Consider the following 17213-nt stretch of genomic DNA (forward strand, 5'->3'; position numbering starts at 1 on the left):
AGTGATACTGACCAGGAGGAGACTGGGAGGGAAGGATACCTACGTTCAGTGTATAAATATTTATACTATTTGAACTTTTATCCTGTCCATATATTGCATCTTAAAATAAAAACAAACCACTTTTAAGGAGAAAAAAGAATTACACACGAAAGTTTCTGTTAAGTAATCAGACATTACTTTCTCCGTTTTTCCTGACTTAGGGGTCCAACATTACCGACACCTGTACTGAAATGCTAATGTGTGGAGTCTTATTAAAAATTTCTTCTGGAAATATTCAAGAACGGGTGTTTTTTCTTTTCGATAACCTTTTGGTGTATTGCAAACGAAAACACAGGTAAGAATATAGACAGGTAATAGTTCAGAAACTGTTTATCCATCGCACAGGTTCAACCTTTCCTCTGTTCCCAGGAACTCATGACCTCATCAGTAAACTTCCACATACTCTTAGCTTCCTCTCCTTGCACCTTGAAGAAAGGGAACGGGTTAGGATTAGAGCCAAGAGATAATTAAATTGCTGTCTCTCTATCTTAATGAGCTTTTTAAAAAATTCCTTTTTACCATCCGTGAAAACGAACCTGTTTATTTCTTGTAATATGCTCTCCTAAATTCTTTGTGTTTGGTAACAAGATTGGGATTAGTAGAAATGGGCTTTAGGAAGATCTAGAAGAGGCTGTTAATTCTACCTGTGTGAAACTCTTTAAAAAATTATAAGGTGATTCAAGTTGTTTAGGTACAATTATTTTTTCCCCCAACTTTACTGAGGTATAATTGACAAATAAAATTGTAAGATAAAGTGTACAGTGTGATGATTTATGTATACATGGTGAAAGGATTTCCCCTATTGAATTAATTAACACATCCATCTAGGTGCGATTATTAAAGGCATCAGTTTGAGAATGAGATCTTTTCTTCATTAGAGTTATCTCATCCTTATATATATGCCTGCCCCCAAGGCCAAAGCTTCTGCAAAATTAACAGTGTACAAATGACGTGAACCTTCATGGTCTCACAGCTGTAATTGTTAAATAAAGTAAGCAATAGGAAAAGTTTTACAAAATTAAAATCATGCAGTTTAGCAAATAGCCTTAAAGTATGTATAGTGAACGTGGACCAAATACATAGTGATTAAAAACGGAAATCACTAAATAAACCTATATGTCCCTTCCCTTCCTGAATTGGAATGGTGTGAATATACCATCTGTTTCATTCATTTTAGAATACGTCATCTCTGTTACCATATACTTTCTAAGCTCTAAAGATCTTTCAGAGAATATGAGTAAACTGAACCTTTTCTGAAACTTCCCTAATTTTGTAATGATAAGAGCCAGGGACTGGTGATTTCACTTTAATTCTACAGCTACATTCTTTAAAGAGCAGAGTGCTGGATTAGGCTCCCCAACTCTGGACATTTCTGATGCTATTCATTTTAGGAGAAACTAGTTTAAAAACAATTTATCGTGCGATATTAGATACATATAACATGATATTGCTTCCTTTGGCTTGTTTATGATATTTGTAAGGTAGTATCACAGTGTATTGTCTTCTGCAGTTTACATTTTGTGTACAATATGGTTTGTAAACTATATATCCCTGTGTGTAGCAATAATTTATTCATTTTAACTGCTGCATAAGAGTTCATTGGTTGAGGGACTTCCCTGGCAGTCCACTGATTAAGACTCCACCTTCCAATGCAGCGGGCACGGGGTCAATCCTTGGTTGGGGAGCTACGATCCCACATGCCGTGCAGTGCGGCCAAGAAAAAAAAAAAAAGATTTCATTGGTTGAATATATCACAATTTAATTATTCATTCTCCTATCAATGGACTTTAGGGTTGTTTCCAGTTTTTCTGCTATTGCGACATTACTGTACACATATCCTGGTGACCATTAAAATTCATCAGGAGGGAAGTCATAGAATCAAGTTATGCAAGTACTCAACACTACAATATAGAGCAAAATTATTTTGAAACCCAAGGTTTTTCAATTTTGATACTTCAATAGGGTCATTTTCTGAAGAGACCAAAGATCTCTTTATTTAAGCTAAGTGTTACAGTATTGGTCAGACACTTACTGGGATTTCAGTTTGAGTATTAATATCTACAGGTCAAGAAAAATATAAAAAACCTGGACAGAGATCACAGCAAGATCACAAAGAAAATTAATGCTTTGGAACATAGACCCAAAGATAGATTCTGTAGTGTGTGTGTGTGTGTGTGTGTGTGTGTGTGTGTGTGTGTGTATACATATATATATAGATAGATAGATAGGTAGATAGATTATAATATATAAAAAATATATAAACATGCCATAATTTTTTGCCTGTGACTAAAACTGCTATTGGGGATATTAAGCTTTGAAAAATATGATTGATTTTAAGTATGATGTACCAACTTCTAAGAAATTCTTTTCTGCAAGACACCATGACACTGTTTCCTCCCTGAGAGACAATGCAGTTGCCTGCGTGTTATTCTGCTCTGCATTCTTCTCTCTTCTGCCTCCAACGATGCCAACTTTCATAGCTACCTGGCCTGAATCCTTCATTTAAAGCAGTTATTTAGGCTTTCTACAAAGGACATTTAGAGGTCGCTTTCAAAATGAACATGGGTGTGCAGGATGGTGAAGGCCTAGGGCTGGCAGACGGTCAGTCAGATTAATTAGTCAATTTAGTTTTGTTTAGTGGTGATGAAGGATTATGAAGTTTTGATGAGGGTTTAGGACATGGAAGCTGGAATATGCTCTCTTTTCTAAAGGAACTCAGGGAGCATGATAGCACCTTGAGACTCCCCTCCCTTCACGTCCCTCTTCCACTCCAGGGCAGGTGTCAAATGCAAAGGAGAGGAGGGAAGGGGGCACTGCATTAGTGTACTTGACATCTTAACTTTTGCTCGGTGTGTCTTTGTAACACAATACATTAATAATTATTTCAGTATATTCAATTGTTAGCAGACTTCTGTCAGTGAGTCAAATTGAATAGTTCAGGTCAACTGAAGTCTCTTGAATGACTAGGTATTACTTAATCTTCTTGAATTATTTCTTAGAATCTTTCCTCTTTAATTTAATATATTTAAGAAACCCAGTTTTGAAAACACTATCCCTGAGTGTTCAATGATTCAAGTATAAATATACATAACTGCCTAATTCATTATTACAAATATTGTAAATATTACAAATATTACATTATTACAAAACATGGATTTTTTTGTTTTGTTTTTTTACTTTGTGTTGCTTAGGTTTTAATATTAAAGACTGGTACCATACACAAAATTTTGAAATGTTTTGGACTATTTTTAAAATAAATAAGATCTTTATGAAGGATTATAAATGTATTGAGAGACTTATCCCTCAAGTATACAGTTATCATATCATAAAAACAATATAGGGAAATATTTTATGGCTAGATAATGCTTAATAACCTCCAGTACAGTTAAATTTCTTTGAAGAAGGACCATAAATAAGTATTAAACTGAATTTCACCAGGGATTGAAAAAATGGGAATTACCAGCTGGTTACTGAAAAATGAGAAATGAAGGTGAAATAAATCAAATGAAATTGTGAATAACCAACTTTTAGTGTCTGTCAGAGTTTGATTAGGCACCTTTGATGTCATATATTGAGCAAAAGTACATATTTACCCTCCTACCTGTATGTTGTCCTTAGCCTACAGCTTCAGTTTATTTAAAAAAATAGCACACAAGTCACATCTTATAGAGCAACCTGTGCTGTTATGAATGGGAGGACACAAGTAAAAAATACCAAGAGCCTAACATTTGATATTATTGACTGAATTGGTATCTCTTTTTCAAAGAATTATTGCTTTAACACTGCTTTGCATTAAGTTTAGTAACCAAGTTTTTGTGATTTCATTCAATTGTAAGACGGTTGAAGAATAGCAAAGCATCTACCGATGGACATCGGTACGTTTTTCGTGGCCGGATCAATACAGAGGTGATGGAGGTGGAGAATGTGGATGATGGCACAGGTAAGTGGTTGGTAGATTTAAAATGGAATGCCAATAATAAACTCCCCTGTACGACAGACTTTTCACTTGAATAATTCATTGGCAGTGAATTTCAGCTTAGAAATACTTTGTTAGGGAGAACAGTCACAGGAAAAAGGCAAGATAAGGGAGAGGAGGACTCTTATAAAATGGAAAATTACATTCGGCTGAAACATGTTAAACCCTAGCATTAAACACAGAGATACAAAAATAGCTGGGAGTGTCAGAAAGTAGTAGTAATGTCCATAATGTACATATTTGTTCGATCGTGATGCTATTAAAATTGTCCAGCTTAAGAGCTATCGTAGGAAAGCATTGAACCTCCTAGAATTACTTTTCATGGTACAGGCTTGGAAAGCCATTCAAAAAGTCGCACCAGATCATTTGTATTCTGTCCTGACTACTAGTTTATTTGTGTGGTTGGACAGAGGGCGAGAATGTTTGACCTCTAGAAAATGTGATCTGTAATACAGTGTTGGACAAACCATAGATTGCAATACAGTAGTCAAATTTGAATTGGATAAGATGGAAATTCTTTATTCTTAAGGTGTTCTTGAAAAGATATTTCAAAGACAAGGTTCAGCTGTCATTTTTAATATAAATATTTGAATGTATTTAAGACACTGAATGCATTGTTTTTATAAAACTAAATTTTGCTTATTAAAAAAATTGGAATTTGCAGAAAAATAGGTGAAAAGTAGTAGATAATCTTATCAACCAAAGATAAATAAATGAGAAAATTTTTTTTAAATGTCTTCAATTTTCCTTTGGTGCATAGGTAAAAAAATACTTGAAACATGAACTTTATAATTTTGTATCCTTTTCCATTTAAATAAAAACATTATCTTAACGATAGTCCTCTTTATCTTCATGTCTTGTCACCAAATAAACATAGTTTTTATTGCTGCATAACAGTCAATTAAACAGATAAACCATAGTTACCTTAACAACTAGTATTGTTTCATAAGCTGGATTTAATACATTCTTAATTAAAAAGTGGCATAACTTTACGATGTTGAAAAGAGTACCGAGAATATAATAGCTGTTTTCTGATACACTTAAATTTTCAGTGTCATTAATTTGAGGCAGTGTTTTGGGAATTTAAAAAGGTCAATGGAGAAGCTACTTTTTAGAGTTTTAAAAGGAAAAATTAGAAACATATTTTTCCCCATAAATAATGTCATATGTTATTTTGGATGCCAGAAAAATGTTCTTTTATTGTTTGACAAAATCAAACATTTATTTAAAAAAATAATTTTCTCAACATTAAATACAATGTGAGTGTATTGTAATTTTAAAAACTTCTCTTAGAAATTTATGCATTCCCACTGTTGATCACCAGAATTCAGGTTAAATACATTATTTAGACACCAATTTCTTGATGTTCTAAATAATATATTGTCAGTTGCTTCTGTTTTCTAGCCTAACAATACAATACTTGGCTATTGTTCATCTTATTAAAATGCAAGTTATTGAAAGGATACCAGACTATCCCATGAGGTTTATAGTTAGTTGTATCAGTTTTGGAAAAACCCCACCTCATTGTATAAAGCTTTGCAGAATTAAGAGTAAGGAATTTGCAAACTGGATAGCTTCAAAATAATTAGTGACTTGTTCAGGGCTGCCTCTTGGATTTTTCTTTTTTTTTTTAAAAAAAAAGTCAGTGACTAGAGACTATTGAACTTGGATATTCCACACTTAATGAATGACAGTTTTAATTCCATTTCTTCTTGACACTTCCTATAAAATTAATATTTTAGATCCACTGAAACTTACAAATTTCTGTGTTTACTGGCAATGAATAGATTATTTGTTCTTTCATTCAAAAAATATTTTAAAATTCCTACTTAAGGAAAGGCATTGTTGGACTTCTCTGTGATCTTTAATGAGGGTGTTCTTTATAGATGAGTTTAATTCTTATTTTGTTAAATGAAGATATTGAGATAGATACTATGATTAAAATTATGAAGCTGTTTATCACTAAGTCTTTTGAAATAAATAAAAATAAATTGCTTATTTTGTACAACATTGATAATTTAGTAACTGATATCGTTACAAAATACTTATACTACATTTTGAGGTCTGTTGTATGTATTACATACATGTGTGTGCATACATATGTATACACATGTGTGTATACGTGTTTTAAATTGCTTATGATTTTTTAAATTGTCACAGTAGAGAACAGCTAGCACATAAATGTTAAAAAGGAACATTATCCTTTCATTGTAAATTATTAGGGGACACAGCTGTTCTTTGAAAACCTTATATTGATACAGCAATTAATCTGTTATTGAGATAATAGATTTTATAGTCAGCTAATGAGCTTGCTCTTTGTACATGAAACAGTAGCCACGTGCAATCACATGCTGGTTCTGACTTCATTTGTACAGTTTCCAAGGGAAGTTTGAATGCACAGGCTGGAGTGGTCAGGCAAGTCTTCCTGGAATATGTGGGTACCTATTAAAGAGAAGTGAGGGTCCATGAGGCAGAGAGTAGAGCAGGATAGCTTGATGAGAGCCTTGGCCTGGGGGACACATGAATATTCTCAGGACAAGAAGGAAAGCAGCAGACAAGAAGAGTGGTGGGAACACAGTGGAACGTAGTGGGAAATGGAGTTGCCTAGTAGGGTGGAGTCAGTCTAGGGAGAATCTCTAAAGCAAACCTACATGTGTTGACTTGATTCAGTGGTGAGCTACCAAAGGCTTTTGAGCTGAGAAATGGCTGCTAATGAAAAATATTGGAGGAAAAGTCAGCGGGGTGTGAACAGGGCAGTGCCAGACTCAAGTAATCCCAGGAGGAAAGGAAGGTTACAGAGGTGGCTTGCCCAGGGCACATACTCTACAAGGTCAGAAGCATCACTCTGGTGAGTTTGGCACTTGAACTTGAGATCCCCTATGTTCTGTGGGCGGAATACATTATGCTCATTTTAAAGTAAGTCTGATGTTTTATTACTGCAGGCTGCATGTGGCTCTTGTGGTTTTCTTTGTCTAGGGTATGGGTAAAGGGGTAATAACGCTAGTGGGAATGTGGGATCTTTTAAGCTGCAGTGCTACGGTTCACTTAGCAATCTTTGCCTGGTTTTCGAAGAGGGGAGAGAATCTGAAGAGCTTGTTCTGGTTTGTGATACTGGCCTTGTAAGGTGACAGCTTGTGGGAGGGAGGTGTGGAAACACGTATAATTTGTTCTTTTTTTCCAGCAATTTATAATAAATTCTCAGTTGGTTATTTTTAGAGATATTAAGGAGGGATGGTGGCCTAATTAGGAACTACAATAATAATTTTTATTACCTTACTAATTCCAATGATGCTTATCTGACGTGTATTATTAGGTTCTGCTATTTTGTATGCATTGTGAATATGAATTAAATATGTAAAGGTAAGAAGAAAAGTACAAAAATTCCTTTTAAAAACAGATGGTAATTTCTTTAAAAGGGAAAATCCTCTGTCAGGTTAAATCTCTGTATTAACAGAAATGGTTATTGAGTATTCATGAGATTATGGCTAGAAGAATAACTAACTAATATATGATATATATAATATAATCCTATCCTGGCTCAAATGTAACCTGGAATTTTTAAAGTAGCCCTCTCCCCCACCTAGACAGAATCATTCGATAATGCATTTTTGGAACATTCTGTTCACAGATAATTTATGGTGATTTTGGAGCTAAAAGACTATGAGAACCAGATTTTGGGAGAATGAGTACCAAACCATTTCTTCCTCTACTCAGAACTTAGCAAATAAAATAGATCAACAGAAACAAACAACAAAAACAGGTGTAGTGCCACGACCTTTTATGTTCTGTGGCTTACCTCCTATAATCCACCATAGCTTCTTAGTGTCTCTCGGGGGAGACAATGGAAGATGTCACTTTAATTGATGCAGATGCTGATTCAGGCATTTGTTGTATGTGTTTCTGTCTTGAAATCTTTGCTTTGCAGACTCTCATGCCAGTAAAGGCTGGTTACAATTAATGTCTATTCTCTGCCTGCCGTTAGGTAGGGAGCTGCCAGAAAGGGTTTGCTGATGACATTTTCAAATCCAGGATGTTAGTTTAGCCAAAATTATGGTGAGATCTAGAAAAAGACAAATGTGAATTCACACTCAAAGAAGAATTTTTTCTTTCATAAAGCAGAAGCAGTATTGTAACAAATTCAATAAATTCTTTTTATGTGGACTTTTGAAATGGTCCACGTTAAAAAAAAATCTTAAAAAAAGTTTTATTGCTTTAGGAACTTGAACAATATTTTTGGACATTGAGGAAAGGAATGTTAATGAATTTGGGTGGTTAATTTCCTGTAATATGTTAATGTTGTGAGTTAGAAATGTTCTGACTGCATTTAATATATAAATGTTTCTTCAAGTTTTAAAATTTGTATGGTCTTCAATACACATATATAAAGCAAAGGTATTTTGAAGAATTCCGTGGTTTTGGACCGTTTTTGAATGAGTGCATTACTCGAATATATGTTATATCTGTTCATTCACCTTTACCTATTAATTTTCAGCTGACTTCCACAGCAGTGGACACATTGTTGTTAATGGGTGGAAAATACATAACACAGCCAAAAATAAATGGTTTGTGTGTATGGCAAAAACACCTGAAGAGAAACATGAATGGTTTGAAGCTATTTTGAAAGAAAGAGAACGGCGGAAAGGTGGGTGTATGAATTGGGCATTGTTATACTTTGTGAAGGTTCCAATTTAACAAGAAAGCAGAAAATGGGCAAAAGTTATGAGAAAGTAGATGGTGTCTGATGTTCACTTAGATTAACTATGTGATGTAAGGCCAGGCTAAAATAGTTTTTGAATACTTCCAATGTTGTTACTGAAATAAAGTAAAAGAAAACCTTATATAGTTAGCAAAATAATTATATTGTGGCTAGTGGTGTCTTTTAAATAATGTCTTAGTCTACTGAGGCTACTGTTAACAGATTACCCTAGACTGGGTGGCTTATAAACAACAGATATTCATTTATCAGAGTTCTGGAGGCTGGGAAGGCCAAAGTTCAGTAGCCAGTGAGGGCTGTTTCCTGGTTCATGGATGGCCATCTTCTCACTGTGTCCTCACCTAGCAGAAGGGATGAAAGCTCTCTGGGGTCTCCTTAATAAGGGCACTAATCCCATTCATGAGGACTCCACCCTCATGAGCTAATCCCCAAAGACCCTACCTCCAAATGCCATCACATTGGGCATTAGGATTCAACATATGGAATTTGGGGGCACACAGACATTCAATTTACAGCAAATAGTTTCACCTGCTTTAAAATTTGTTCCGTTTTTGCACTTTATTCTTGCCATTTCTGAAGCATCATGATAGAGTTTTCCTTTAAGAAACATGATTTAATAATATAATGCAGTGCTGTGGGGCCTGCAACAATCGCTCCCTGTATATTTAACAGTACACTGAAAATTCCTAGGCCACATATTTTGGTATTCTAATTATAAAATAAGGCAATTTGGATGAATATTAACTTTTTAATATTGTTACAATGCCACAGAATGTAATGTAACTCAGTAAGGAGCTTGTTCACACAAGGAGGCCTAGCTCAAAGTCACTTCATGTTTTTATCAAGGTTTGCAAACAGTATTTGGTCTGGTGATACTCAGTTGTATGAAGTTTACCTGCAAGTACTCGTATTTCTGTAATTCAGCTAGGAAATAGAAATGCTTGTATAACTACTATTTTCTTTACCAAATAATTGATGAGAAACGTGACAGTGTTTATTCCTTTTCTCAGAGATCTAGATATAAAATATCTCATTGGTGAGAAAATCTTGGAACACAAAGAGTTGCTTCCTCCATCTTTAGGTATTTCCCCATGAAGGGTGTAGAGAGTTTCTACCTTGATTAAAATATGCATAGCATACCTTTTTATAAGTATCTCCAAAACATTTAAAAATACTTACTCCTTTGATTGATCTTAGATGAAGAACCAGACAGAAAAATTTAAAACAGAGATCATGAATGCATAATTGGTTCTTTAAGTTTTATTGAATCTAGCAGTCAATTCAAATAGCATAACAAATCATTTAGAAGGTAAATTGAATTTTTCATCAAGTTGAACCTTAACTCTTCCCAGAATGGCTATGCATATAAATGCCCTTAAGACCAAAAAAAAAAAAAAGGAAGAAAGAAAGCACATTCTATAACTCTGCTTATGTTAACAGGCTCTATTCTTTTTTTTTTTTTTTTTTTTTTGTGGTACACGGGCCTCTCACTGTTGCGGCCTCTCCCACTGCGGAGCACAGGCTCCGGACGCGCAGGCTTAGCGGCCATGGCTCACGGGCCCAGCCGCTCTGCGGCATGTGGGATCTTCCCGGACCGGGGCACGAACCCGTGTCCCCTGGATCGGCAGGCGGACTCTCAACCACTGCGCCACCAGGGAAGCCCCAACAGGCTCTACTCTTATTCAGTATTACTGACCAATGTTAATGGCTTCTCCATAGTAAAGGATAAAATTTTAGTAAGGAATTTAGTAGCTAGAAGACTAAAAATAATCCAAGAATTTCTTCTTCTCTGCCACAGTTCTTCATCAGTCCCATTTGCTGATTGTCAGTGTTCCCAGGATTTCCCCTTTGGCACTGGTCACGTCTAAACTTCCTTGCCTGCTCTGCGTTGTCTCTTCCCATCAGATTAACTTCCACTCTGCACTGCCAGGTTCTCAATCTTTATGTCCAGCCTTGTCGTCTCTCTGGAGCTCCATGCCCACTTAATCAGCTGCCCCTTGGACTCCACTTGAACTTCCAAACCTGCTATTGTTTACAGAGACTTGAGCTTCCCTGAACTTCGGCGGGTCCCTCTTAATTGTCTCCCTCTTTTTAAACCCTCCCGCTTTCAGTTTGTCCCCTACACTGTCCTCTGAGCTTTGTTTCCAAAGCAACAAAACTTCCTTTCCTTCATTACTCTGCTTTCCCCCTCCCTCCGGTTTAAAACACGTAGATGTTCTCCCAGTAGAGAAGGAGTGAAATACGCTGAGACTGCAGTTGAGTATGGACCCTGCTCACCCCTCCGTCCACCTCCTGTCCTGTCACCTGAAACCCAGGGCTCCCTGCTGCATCCCTCAGAGGCCCTCGTGAATACTTTCTCTCTCTGGAAATCCTGTTCATACCCGTGCATTCAAACACAGCCCTTCTGTGAAACTTTTCCTATTGTTCTCAGATAGAGGCTAAGTTCTCTGAATATGTCTCTGCTGTAGCACAGTTTTCCCTCTAAGGCTGTCTCCAGGGCCCCTGTGTCCAGCTGCGCTGATCTAGTCCTACAGAAGGGGTTCAGTAGCGTCTGAGACACAGCTGTTCTTCCTCCGCTGGCCAAACTGTAGCGTCTGAGATACAGCTGTTCTTCCTCCGCTGGCCAAACTGTTTGCCTCTGGGGCACAGTTTGCCCACAGATGCCCCGGGCATCTTGCCCTGACTGTCTCCCTGGTACCCTATGAGCTTCTTGACAACCAGGGCCCTATCATAGGAGCTCTGTATCCACAGCCCCCAGCACGTGGTAGACACACAATGAATGTTTGTTTAATGAAGGCATGAACGTATGAAGAGACTTTTTCAGTTACCTGTCCTGTGTTTCATTTTCGATAGGTTTAAAATTAGGAATGGAGCAAGACACCTGGGTAATGATCTCTGAACAGGGTGAGAAACTTTATAAAATGATGTGCAAACAAGGAAATCTGATCAAAGACAGAAAAAGAAAACTGACTACGTTCCCTAAATGCTTTCTTGGAAGGTAGGGTTGGTAGTCCGGGTGCACGTATTTCTTTCATATTTTCATGATCTCGTGTCTTAACTTTCTTTTAGTCACTCATTTTTCTCTAAAAAATATTCTCCTAAGTGTTTTTGAATCTTTCTTTACTATCAGCATTTCCTGGGCCATAGTGGGATGAGGGAGTAGACATAGAGCCAGGCATCCTGACCAGAAAAGTTAAGGCATTCATCCATTCATCCACGACTTCAGTAATTTCTGATATACTGTGTTTCAGGGGTGAAGCAGAGGCTGGGGTCAGGCAGGGGCGGGAGGGCAGGCGGGTTTGCCCGTAGGGACAGAGTCCGGCAAGGACATGAATACAGGACCTGAGAGTCAGTTACACTGAAGGGCACACAGTCTACACTACCAATTAATTCAGAATTTAGACAGCTGGGCTAAGGATGAAGGGATATAGATGGAGAGTCTGAAAAAGTGGGTCACGCGAGGGGCCAGGCACACAGGAACAGGCAAGGAGGTCGCTTGGTTGTTCAGCCCAGAGCAGGTTGATTGTGTGTCCTTGGGTTTCTGTAGCCGACTGCACGGCTGCAAGTGGGAGTCCCTGGTGGGTTAAGAAGGTGGGGGGGATGCCTTCAGGCAGCTCTGCTTAGGGCAGCCTTTGTGCTGGCTTCTTCCGATAATTATTTCCAATCCTCCAGTACATACTTCGGAGTTAAAAACCTTATTTTTTTTTAATTTTTATTTTTTTGTGGTACGCGGGCCTCTCACTGTTGTGGCCTCTCCCGTTGCGGAGCACAGGCTCCGGACGCGCAGGCTCAGCGGCCATGGCTCACGGACCCAGCCGCTCCGCGGCATGTGGGATCTTCCCGGACTGGGGCACGAACCCGTGTCGCCTGCATCGGCAGGTGGACTCTCAACCACTGCGCCACCAGGGAAGCCCAAAAAACCTTATAGTTTTTAAAGATTCAGAAACTAGTGATCAGGGAGTGTGACTAGCCCACGTTCATACAGCTAGTAAATGCCAGTGTCAATGCTATAAAAGTAGACTGGAGAGGTAGTTCATAGCCCAGACTTCACGATCAGACTGTCCCCACTCAAATCTGGTCCTGCCACTGGCTAGTTGAGAGACTGGGGGGAGTTAAATTTCTCTTTCCTCTCTAACAATGGAAATGATTGTAGTGCTTACCTGTAATACCTACCAGAATGTCTTGTTTTTTTCTTTTCTTCCAGTTTTATTGAGATACAGCTGACATACAGCACTGTATAAGTCTAAGGTGTGCAGCATAATGATTTGACTTACATACATCATGAAAGGTTTACCACAGTAACTTTAGTGAACATCCATTATCTCATTTAGATACAAAGTTAAAGAAATAGAAAACCATTTTTTTCCCTGTGCTGACTCTTAGGATTTACTCTACAGCAGTGTTCATTATATTTTAGCATGTCTTCTTAATTAGTTATGCAGGCACACAAGCTCACCATAGGCCACACCAATCCCAACCCCGTTAGAATACAGGCCAGGAAACCCAGTGCTTTCAGGGCAGCAGGGGGCCTCTTCTTCAGTGGGGTGGTGCTCCCAGCAGGACAGACAGCTGCCAGCAAGCTAGAGTTGCTTGTGTTGGCTGTGCCCCAAGTGAAGGTTCTTGTGCAAAGGAAAGAGCAGCTTGTGAGCCCCTCTTGGTTTCTGAGTCCCATGTTGCAAAGAAGATGCTCTTTCTCGTAACAACTTCATGGGCATAACTTCCAGGGTCCCCAGATCACGTGCCCACTTACAAGAGAGTCATACCAGGCTATGGCTTCTCACCATATATTTGTAAGTATGGAGTTGAGCCATCAGAAGCCATTTTTACCACAAGCAGTGCTGCCTAGTTACACAGCTGACACCCGACCTTCATCAGGTTTCTAGGGAAGCAGAGCTACAAAGCTAACCCAGGGTCAAATTTGTCCTTATTGAAGAAGGGGTTTTATTAACCCTTTACCCACACTATTACGTTTAACTCCAGGACAGCACTATGGGGTTGATAGTCTTATTAATTCTATGTCATTGAGGAAAAAACCTGAAGCTTAGAGAGCTAAATTTACTAACCCAACATCACGCAGCGGGTAGAGACAGAAACAGGATTTGAATCCAGGTGGTTTTATTGCAAAGTTCGTGATCTTAACCGCTATACTATATTCTACTTTACTTTTATTTTCTTTCTTTTGGATCGTTCTTATTTAATAGAAGCATATAAAGAACTTTAACAACTTCTTCTGCCTTAAAATGTGCATTGTAGACTAGACATCCATTTTTGAATTTCTGTATCCCTTGGTCATTTGGCTTTACCATATGTGTTGCTTTTAGTTTTGAAATAAATGGAAAAGTAATTTCCTGACACTTTCCATAGCTTTGCTCCTCTGGCCTCTGCGCAAAAAATAAAACCATTCTAAAAATATATTCATTAGTTAATGTAAGAGTTCGAATGTTAGCTTTTTAAATATGAGCATGATTAAATATTTTATTGTAATAAGTCTCTGTATTTAGTGTTCTCCCAATGATACCACATGGCCATAAAAAAAAACCAGTACTGAGCTGAAGCTCTCCTAAGTGTTACAAAACATCACCTCTCTTATCTGAGATGCTGGGGCCCCCCATCCTCTCCCGAAGTGCTGAAAGATGTGAGCTGTGGTCCTCAGTGGCCTTTCTCAGCCACATCGGATGTGTGCGATAGACAGTTCTGACGGTTGGTTTCGTGTTGGAGTATTCCTTATGGATGACAGTTTAGATATAACAATGAATTTACCAAGTAATTTTAAAATTTGAAAACAAGGTAGTCAGACTTTTCTGTGTCTTTTGGTGTGTATCAGTTTTCTATTGCTGCAAAACAAATTACCATATATTTAGTGACTTAAAAACAATGCCCATGTATTAGCCTGTATTTCTGTAGGTCAGAAGTCCAGGTGAGTTAGACCAGGTTCCGTGCTAAGGGTCTCACAAGGGCAAAATCATGGTGTTGGCAGAGCAGGGGCTGGGCTCTTATCTTGAGCGTTTGAGGAAGAATCCACTTTCCAGCACATTCGGGTTGTTGGCAGAACTTAATCGTTTGTAGTTGTAAGCGTGAGGCTCCCGTCTCCATGCTGGCCATTGGCCAGGGCTGCTCTCCGTTCGAGGTTGTCTATATTCCTTGGTCTATGACCCCCCTCTTGCTGCAAAGCCAGCAGTGGCACATTGAACCTTTCCTGTGCTTTTACTTGTTCTCACTTCCTCTTGTGCCACCAGCCTGAGAAAACGCTGCTTCAAAGGGCTCAACTGATCAGGTCAGGCCCACGTGGATAATTTCCATATTTTAAGGACAACTGACATGGGATTTTAATTACATATGCCAGTCCATTCACAGGGCTACCTAGATTGGAATTTCATTGACAAACCAAGGGGTAGGATTCCTGATAGAGGGGTGGGAGAACATCTTTAGAAGTCTGTCTACCATACAGGGCATGCAGTTTAATTTTGTCTGCCCTTTTGGAGTTTCAAACCCACTGGTTCTTTGTGCCTGGAAAGCTACTTTTAGACAGTTTATGTCTTATATTAAGTCATCATTACTCTATCTAGTTCTGTCGTTTAGCTGTCTTTAGGATCTGTTGTTTTCTCTTTCGTCCCAAATTCGCTTTTATGTGCGTAATAACCTATAGTTAAAGCTACTTCAGAATTTTCCCTTTGTGTTTACTAAAGGTCTCAATAAGCTGAATAGTTATTAAGTATAGCTTAGGTAAGTCTGAATGTATGGACATGAGTTTTCTAGAATAGAGTCCAATTTATATCTGTGGGCCTTGCATATGTGAAAACCATGTACGTGAAATGCACTGCAAGCATTCCTTTATATTTTGAGACTCTTTTCATAGCTGCTTGATAAATGCATGGTAAGGATAGACTTCCTGGGGGAAAAAAATTAATGATTTACCTTCATCGGATTTCTGTTGCAGTGAATTTGTGTCATGGCTGTTGGAAATTGGAGAGATTCACAGGCCTGAGGAAGGTGTTCACTTGGGACAAGCATTGTTAGAAAATGGAATCATCCATCATGGTAATTATTTTATTAATCGTCTGTTTATTTATCCACAAATTACGTGTATCTTCATTGCATTGATCAGTTTAGTTTATAAAACTTCTCCACATTATAGGATGCTTATGTTTTTTCCAACATCTTTGAGTGCCTCATCTATACAGAATATTGTTTCAGGGAGTATGGGTTTATGGTGATATATTTAACTTGAAACAAACAGTTCCAACACAGAATTCCAGGCAAGTGACGTGGGACTGAAGAGGAAGGAACGACGAGTTCTAACTAGAGTATTTGGGATGCTTTGTGAGGGAATTGGCCTTAGTGCTGGGCATTGTAGAATGAATGGAACTCTGACAAGGACAGAAGACAAAAGGACATTCCACCCTGAGGAAGTAGTAGCACTCAGACACGGGAGTGGGAAGGTTCACGGTGGCCTCTTCAGAACTAAGTCAGAGTCTCACGTGGCAGGACCGTATCCTTCACGGATGAGTATGCTGGGACGAGGGGTGTGGTGAGAAAGGTAGGCAAACACCTGATCCCAGCAGATTTTAACTTGCTGGCTGTGTATGTGGGGCTTCTTCTGAGGGACATGAGGAGGTGATGGGCATCTGGAGACAGAGGAGTGACCAGATCTTGATTTTGGAGATAACAGATGAGTGGAGAGTTAGAGATTACAGAGATCCCTGCCCATGGGGACCCTTCCTTCCCCAGGAGGGAAAGGACCAGGGCCGTGTCCATGGCATGATGAGAGGGACCCATTCAAGAAATTCTGGAGAAGCTGAGACAGCGTATTTGATGTCTGTTTGGATTTAGGAGGTGAAGAGTGAGGGGTGAGATCAGATTATTCTGAGCTTTTTGTCTGGATGACAGACATAGCTAATTCAAGAGGACGAGCATCGGGGGGAAGGTGAAGGGTTTGCGGTGGATTGGGTATGAAACATCTGCGGGGGAGCGTTCAGCAAGAGGTTGAGAATGTGTGGGTGTAACACTCGGGGTAGAGAGAGCGTGAGGGTCAGATTTGGGAATCATTTAAAGAGAGCATGAAGTTCTTAGCACATCGATAAGAGACTACAAACAAACAAAAAACAAGAAAGCAATGATCATGGGACTAAGAATAAAAGCTTGAAGAATTTCTAATGCAAAATGTGGGAGAGGAGAAAAAGGCAGGGAACTATGAATAAATATGGGTATTTGGCTGTGGTGTTTTGATGTTCATTTTTTTTTTCCAAATTAGAGTGAGGTGAAAACAAACTAAATCCTCCAAATTTTTCCCCACCACAGTAGACGCTGCCAATATAATGTACCACCATCTACCCAGATAGGAATCCCCTGGCACCTACCACCAAACAGGTCTCTAGTTAGACCACCGCTCTCCCTTCCAGGATCTCCACCTTCTTCTCAGTCACCACCTTCTCTGTCCTTGCTTCCACATTTGTCCTCCATCCCCATAGAACACTCTCCAGGTAA

The 17213-nt window shown here is 38.7% G+C and overlaps 1 protein-coding gene across 4 annotated transcripts in view; it reads left to right on the plus strand.

The window, feature by feature from the left end:
* PREX2 (phosphatidylinositol-3,4,5-trisphosphate dependent Rac exchange factor 2) overlaps positions 1-17213 on the plus strand; it is a 288710-nt gene that overhangs the window by 102733 nt on the left and 168764 nt on the right. For all 4 annotated transcript variants that reach the window (XR_009559575.2, XM_060287422.2, XM_030859603.3 and 1 more), the window contains exons 7-11: positions 201-334; positions 3876-3979; positions 8508-8657; positions 11583-11727; positions 15667-15767. Coding sequence is in view for 3 of the 4 variants with exons in the window: in XM_060287422.2 (XP_060143405.1) it covers positions 201-334; positions 3876-3979; positions 8508-8657; positions 11583-11727; positions 15667-15767 (634 nt within the window). In the remaining variant the exon portion in view is untranslated. The remainder of the gene's footprint in view (positions 1-200; positions 335-3875; positions 3980-8507; positions 8658-11582; positions 11728-15666; positions 15768-17213) is intronic.

Source organism: Globicephala melas, chromosome 17, assembly GCF_963455315.2.
Source record: "Globicephala melas chromosome 17, mGloMel1.2, whole genome shotgun sequence".
Taxonomy (NCBI): Eukaryota; Metazoa; Chordata; class Mammalia; order Artiodactyla; family Delphinidae; genus Globicephala; species Globicephala melas.